The sequence below is a fragment of the Myodes glareolus genome, chromosome 6, assembly GCF_982192425.1.
Source record: "Myodes glareolus chromosome 6, mMyoGla1.1, whole genome shotgun sequence".
NCBI classification, from domain to species: Eukaryota; Metazoa; Chordata; class Mammalia; order Rodentia; family Cricetidae; genus Myodes; species Myodes glareolus.
In genome coordinates, this window is record NC_142031.1 from 44,947,593 (window position 1) to 44,955,487 (window position 7,895).

Below are 7,895 nucleotides of genomic sequence, written 5' to 3' on the forward strand. Positions count from 1 at the left end.
TTGTATATACACAAATAAGCAAGCAATACTTAATGTACCATGTTTTAAAATGTATGAAATAACTCATATGAGGAGAAGAAACCCCAGGTTATCTTTCTATAAGCGTAACAGGAGAGAACCATGCAAAACAGTGAGCAGAGAAAGCTCTGCCCTGTCTCCTAAAGTGTATACTAATCTTATGTATCTCTATTGCTATTGCTTGATCATAAAATATAACAAACCATCATTTTTTAAATTTTATTGGTTTTTGTTGAGCTCTACATTTTTCTCTGCTCCCCTTCCTGTCTTTCCCCTCTGCTTCAACCCTCCTCCTACTTTCTCATGTCCCCAATTAACTCAGGAGATCTTGTCTTTTTCCACTTCCCATGTAGATTAGATCTATGCATGTCTCTTTTTGTGTCCTCATTGTTGCCTAAATTCTCTGGGACTATGATTTGTGGGCTGGCTTTCTTTGACTAATATTTAAAAACCATTTATGAGGGAGTACATATGACAATTGTCTTTCTGTGTCTGTGTTACCTCGCTCAAAATGATGTTTTCTAGTTCCATCCATTTTTCTGCAAAATTCGAAGACCACAACGTAAAGCCAGCCATACTGAACCTCATAGAAAGAAAGTGGGAAATACACTTGAATGAACTGACACAGACGGCCACTCCTAAATATATCCCCAGTAGCACATACACTGAGAGAAACAATTAATAAATGGGATCTCCTGAAACTGAAAAACTTCTGTAAAGCAAAAGACATGATTAACAAGACAAAATGACAGCCCACAGAATGGGAAGAGATCTTCACTAACCCCACATCAGACACAGAGAGATCTGATCTCCAAAATATACAAAGAACTCAAGAAATTGGTCATCAAAAGAAGAGAAAATCTGATAAAAAAAAATGGAGGACAGCCCTAAACAGAGAACCCTCAACAGAGGAATCTAAAACGGCTGAAATACAGTTAAGGAAATGTTCAACATCCTTAGTCACCAGAGAAATGCAAATCAAAACAACTCTGAGATTCCATCTTATACCTGTAAGAATGGCCAAGTTCAAAAAAACACTGATGACAACTTATGCAGTAGAGGTTGTGGGGTAAAGGGAACACTTCTGCATTGCTGGTGGAAATGCAAGCTGGTACAGCCCCTTTTGGGTCTAAGTGTGATGATTTCCCAGAAAATTAGGAAACAACCTTCCTCAAGACGTAAATAAAGATATTTACTTTTGGGTAAATATCGAGAGGATGCTCAATCATGCCACAAGGACATGTGTTCAACTATGTTCATAGCATTATTGTTTGTCATAGCCAGAACCTGAAAACAACCTAAATGCCCCTCCAATGAAGAATGGATAAGGAAAATGTTGTACATTTACATACTAGAGTAATACACAGCATCCTTTAACTTAGAAATAATCTTACAATTTTTACTGTGCTTTTGCTCAACATTTTCCATGTGAACTGGAAACAAGAAAAGACTCAAAGTGGACTACTCATTGGGGAATTAGCTACGGAATATTTTTTTTCTGTCACATGCAAAGCTAAGAGAGTGTGTTTACATATGAGTACTTACCTAAATATGTGATGCTTAAATATAGGGAAAATACCAGGTTACAGTAGTTGGTGCCAAGAATGTAATCTTGGTGTCTTGTAGGGAATGGTTACAAATGATGGAGTACAAGGGAAGCCCTTGGACATCATGTTATATTAAGATGCAGCAGCATTGTGAATGTACACTAAACTGTATTCAGTACATATTTAACATCTATTCCTTTCATATTAGGTGTTTGACTTAGCAAAATAAAAAATTTCAGATCTTGTTTTGAAATAAATTACTAAGGAAATCAGATCCACACAATAAACAAATACAAAACTAATACACAGTGGAAAAAGAAAGAAAACGTTAAATCTTGAATTGAACTGTGTGAAGATCTTTAAGTGGGCAGAAATAAAGAACAATAAAGTATATTCCTTCTTCTGTGGACACAGGTCTGAGATCTCCTAAATCCTATTCTTTGAGACTCAGAAGAAACCTTATATCAAGTTCTTCAGTGGGGAGGTACTAGGCCTCTGATGCCTTATTCCCACTGGACCTGGCAGTTTGGCTCACTATATTGCACCCACCAGGGGATTTGCATATCTCTCCATAGGAAGGCCCTCTCTGGCAAATCTGAGATAAGGGTCAAGCTGAAATTGCCTTGATTGTACGTGGCTTCCTAGTTTCATTCTGAGTGTAGTGCCCTGCTCTTGGGACTGCTTGTGTTCTGAAACCCTGGTAAGGGCAGAGGAGAACAGAAGGTCAGAGAGTGTGAAAACAAGGGAATTCCTGAGGCCAAATGCTGCCCTTATTGAGGTTTGACCTTGTGTACTTTGGGGGCGTATTAATCTTGTATTTCAATGTGGCATGGTGTAATTAGAACTGTGAAAGTGGGGGATATTGTGGAAGGAGTTAGGCTCTGCTACAAATTCCAGTAGAGATAAATGGAGGAGGTCAAATCTGCACTTAGAGGACACTTTGTCCTTTAAATTGTCTTGTCTTCTTTAGATTCCTTGCTCTTTTGAAACTGATATTGTGAAGTATGAGGTTTAACTGCTTCAACCAACATGATCATGCTACTTGAAATAAATATCAAAGAGTGGCAAACAGACCCTTGTAATGTTGCAAATTACTGTACAACTCTTTTTTATTTCAGATATCATTTGAGATATCAGAATGTCCCAGATTCCACATTCTATCCTTGTCACCTTTGAGAGTCAGATTATGGCTCCTGCAGGTCTTTATCAGAGTCTTGTATATAGTGATGAAATCAACTATTTTCATTGGTTCTTCCAGAATACATAACATAGTATACTGGGTCTGATCTATAAAGTTTCTAATGTATTTTTTGGTGTCCCAGATCAGTTCAGTAGCACATCAGTGACAGATTTCACCCTAAAAATCTGTAGGGTGGAGCCTGGGGACTTGGTAGTTTATTACTGCATAGAGTTTACAGATCTTCCTCCCACAGTGATAAAGTTCTAAACAAAAACCTTCGGGGGATCCAGATGTCATATGCACTAAATGTCTAAGGAGCAAATCAATATACTCTAACAGAAAATATCAAAATATATTAGAGGTAAATCAGTCTGCTGTTTGTTTACTCTGATTTGCTTATTGATTAAGACACTTTGGAAATCAGTATGGAAGTTTCTCAGAAAATTTAGAATTAACCTACATAAAAGTCCAGCAATGCTAGTCTTGGGAATATACCCAAAAGATGCTCAATCATACTACAAAAGCATTTTTCAACTATGTTCATATCAGCATTATTTGTAATAGCCAGAACCTGGAAACAACCTAGATGCCCCTTAACTGAAGAATGGATAAAGAAAGTGTGGCAGATCTACACATTAGAATACTACTCAGTGGTAGGTAAAAAACAATGACATTTTGAATTTTGCATGCAAATGAATGGAATTAGAAAACACTATTCTAAGTGAGGTAATCCAGATCCCCCCAAAATGAATATGGTATGCAATCACTCATAAGTGGATACTAGCTGTAAACAAAGGGCATTGAGCCTATAGTTCATGATCCTAGAGATGCTAAGTAATAAGATGAACCCAAATAAAAAACATATATATATATATATATATATATATATATATATGTATGTATGTATGTATATGTACCACCTGGAAATTGGAAATTGAGAAGATCTTTTGACATAATTTCTAACATGGGGGCTGGGGGTAGAAGGAAGGGGTAAAGCGGAAGAGGAGGGGAGAAGGGTTTGAGAATAACTTGAGGGAATGTGATAATCAAGATTGAGGAAGGACATATATGAGAGCAAGAAATGAGGTATCTTGATTGAGGGAGCCATTATAGGGTTAGCAAGAAAAACTCTAGAAAAACTTCTAGGAATCTACAAGGATAACCCTAGCTTAGACCCTTTGCAATAGAGGAGAGGGTGCCTGAACTGGTCTTGCCCTGTAGTCAGACTGATGATTATCTTAAATATTACTATAGAACCTTCATCCAAAAAAGATGGGGAAATACAGAAATTATAGCATAAGATAGATTTTTGAATCTACTTTTAAACAACAAGAGCAAATACTAGTCTTAAATATTTTACCTTGGGTATATATTTTTGTATATTGATAAAGGTTCATGAACATTTTTGCTATTTTATATATATATATGTGTGTGTGTGTGTGTGTGTGTGTGTGTGTGTGTGTGTGTGTGAGTGTGTGTTTCTACTTTTGTTTAAAGTATTACACCTATGCATCTCAATTATGAAAATATAATGTAAAATTAAGAAATAGTGTTTATTAGTTATCTATAATAATCAAACTTGTAGTTATGTTAAGTGGTGTAGGACTCGGAAGCAGCCCGCCACTCATTTAACTACACTTAAGTATGTTTTCAAGGTTAAACAGATACATTTTAGTTAAATAGGTGGTCTTAAGACAATTCAGAGATATACAGAATCTGGCATTTAAAAAGTTTTAATAGCATGAGGCTTTTCATGACATTGGGACATGCTACTGACAGCATGTATCTATTTAGTAGAAGATAATGCCCATTGAAGAAACTCCATACGGATGTTCTTTCTTTGTAGCAAAACCAGAAACTCTGAGTCCCAAAATTAAAGGCTTTCTTACATAAAGAAAATATTTTGGATACTTTACTATTATCACAGCAATAATAAAGTATCAAAGATAACTGCCTTTTTAATAAGTAGAGAAATTGACAGTTCACTAAAGCCTTCTCTCATCCATGCATATGATAAGAGTTGATACCCTCACAGAAGACCTTGTGGTCAGGAAAACTTCCTTTCAATGACAAATGGACCATGGATTCTGAGAAGAATCTCTTCCCAGTATTAGGTTGTCTGAATACTAGTCTTTTAAATTTTTCAAATATCCAAAACTTATTTTTATTTTATATTGTATTGATGATTTTCTCATATAAATGTTTGTGTACCATAAGAGTACAATCGACTCAAAAGCCAAAAGAGGGGATCAGATGCCCTTAAACTGGAGTTATTGGTAGTTTTTAGCAGTTATGTGGTTGCTGGAAATAAAACCTAGGCCCTCTTGAAGTGTCGCCAGTGCTGTCAACTACTAAGGCACCTGCCCATCCTAAATACTCATATACTCAAGATTTAAAAGATACATGTGTGTGTGTGTGTGTGTGTGTGTGTGTGTGTGTGTGTGTGTGTGTGAGAGAGAGAGAGAGAGAGAGAGAGAGAGAGAGAGAAATTTGACATCATGTCTGAATTCTAGGTGCTGTAGTAATTCTAGTGCTTACTCAGAAAAAGTTGCTTTTTGTATGAGTTGTGAGAAGTATTCTGGATTTTTATTGCAAGTGCCCGGCAAGACGACAGAGATTTAACAGAGATTTAGAAACTTAAAAATTTTCTCCGATACCTATATTAAAAAAAAAAAACACATTGACTATTAAATTCTGGCTAAGAGAAATGTTGTCAGCAGCTGGAGACCACAGAAAGAGGAATTTCAACAGCCTTGACTCTCACTTCTGCTTCCTGTGACAGTTTATGTCATGGCTTGAATCACTGTGGGAGGAGGATTCCAACCTTGTTGACAATAATAAGTTGCAACATCTTCAGACTGAAGACCATCAATCTTGAGAGAATATTGTGTTCCAGATCCACTGCCACTGAACCTTGATGGGACCCCATCTTCCAAGCTGTTTGCATTATAGATCAGAAGCTTAGGAGGATTCTCTGGTTTTTGCTGATACCATGCTAAATTTTCATAAATGTCTTCACTTGTCCGGCAAGTGATGGTGACACTGTCTCCCAGGGATGCAGACAGGGAGGCTGGAGACTGGGTCATCTGGATGTCACATCTTGCACCTGAGATTGGAAAATTGAAAACAAGTTTCCACACAATTAATTCTAATATAAGAGGACTTTCCCTGAGACCAGGAAGCACTGACCAGAGGCAGCTGATTAAATTTCCAATGCTGTTTTCCTTACCTGTAAGACAGAGCAGCAGCAACCCCAGGAGTTGAGTTGGGATCCTCATGTCTGTTCTGTGACCAGTGTGAGACTGACTCCAGCACAAGGTGTGACCTGATTATGAAGGAATCCTCATGGTAATGGGCTGTGTTATGAACACATGCAAATCAGCAAGTCTGTGTACAGTCACAGGTTTGGTCAGGTCAGTGAATCTTTTGTGTTGCAGATCACAGAGGCAATACAGGTTTATTTAAATGGAATATAGTCCTGTTTGGAAACCAAAGAACAACATCAGTCGATGAGTTGCACCTCTTTTGATTTCTCTCATTTTCAGTATATGTTTTCCTATTCAATTCCCCTCCATGTCATGGGCTGTGACTTATGGCACCATATTAAACAGTATATAAATGGTTACAGGATCCTTTCATAGGTATCTGTAGATGTTGTTAACGAGGTGATATTCATCTATTTTACTGTTTTTATGTAAGACTAAAGTTTAATTGTACCAATTCTTCCCTAGCTTTCCTCACACTTATGATTCCCAAATACTAAATACTTTTTCCTAATCTTCTTGCAATTCTTGGCCTTTTTAAAATATTAATTCATTTCACAAATGTATGTATATACCTACATAAATTTATTAAATTGACACATATACATGCAAAATGAATACACAGCACTGTTGTGTTGTATGTATGTTTTCAAGTAAATCATTGGGTCATGGACAACTGATTGCTGTGTTTTTTCCTAGGAAGGAAGACTTCTCCCAGCTTTATTTAGTTTTCTATAGTTCTTTATATAGAGGTGAAGCCTAATGACTTTTTCCCATCTACTTTGGCAGGTTCACTGGTGTCCTACTTATTCAGATCACATTTGGGCTTTCATGTTGGTGAGATTTTATAGGAATAGCTTTTGATATTACTAGGAAATATAACCTCAGAGCAAAATCACTGATGCTCTGACTTTTGTAATTATCCTACCTTCTTTTCTAAAATGTTCCTTGAGCCTTGCATATGGGAGTATCTTGTAGATACATCCATTGGGCCTTATCTCAACAACTCACCAAGCAACTTCTTACTAATAATGATTCTCAGAAAAGAAATAGAATAATATTGGAAGACATGGTTTGTAAAGAAGAACAGTGTCTCACATAACTCATTTTTTTCAGACAAATAGTTATATTTTACTTATTTATGACAACTCAACTACTCATGAACTACAATCAAGTGCTGGGGATTTCCTTTATCTGATGGCTTTTGAGATGCTGGACCAAGTTTGTGCATGGTCTTGGGTACCAGAAACATGTATGCGTTCTCTCTCTCTCTCTCTCTCTCTCTCTCTCTCTCTCTCTCTCTCCTGTTGCTGCTGCTGCTTCTGTTGCTGCTGCTGCTGCTGCTGCTGGTACTGGTGCTGCTGCTGCTGCTGCTGGTACTGGTGCTGCTGCTGCTGCTGCTGCCGCTGTTGCTGTATTTGGTTCCTGTTCTCCACCCATAAAGACAACTGTAGATCTGTCAGTCTACCCCTAAATGAAGAACCCTTTATTATACCCCATTGTGAGCTAATGTCAGATTACATTATCATGTTCATCTACAAATAAGTAGGTGGATATGTTAAGAAATTGATTGACCTGGAAATCAATGGCAATGATGACTCTGACATGTGTTTGTAGCTTTTGCTGTGAGGGAGGTATAAAAGAATCATTTGAAACCACAATAGAGATATTACAATGGTGTGGGAGGTCTTTCTGTCTCTGTGTTGCTTTTCTTGGTTAATGAATAAAGAAAATGCCTTGGCCTCTTAATAGGGCTGAAAAGATGGCTCAGAAGTTAAGAATACTGACTTTGCCTTCTTCCTTCCAGAATTCAGTTCCGTCTTACTCTTCTACCTAAGTTCTGCCCTATCAACAGGCGAAGGCCACGCCAGCTGCCCAGGAAACAGA

At 37.3% G+C, this 7,895-nt stretch overlaps 1 gene segment (V, D, J or C); it reads right to left on the bottom strand.

Moving 5' to 3' along the window:
- Positions 1 to 5,513: 5,513 nt before the first annotated feature.
- Positions 5,514 to 6,148, bottom strand: LOC148121782 (immunoglobulin kappa variable 1-39-like). The segment is given in 2 exon segments: positions 5,514 to 5,851; positions 5,975 to 6,148. Coding segments are annotated over 2 exon segments (372 nt in total).
- Between the last annotated feature and the right edge of the window lie 1,747 nt (positions 6,149 to 7,895).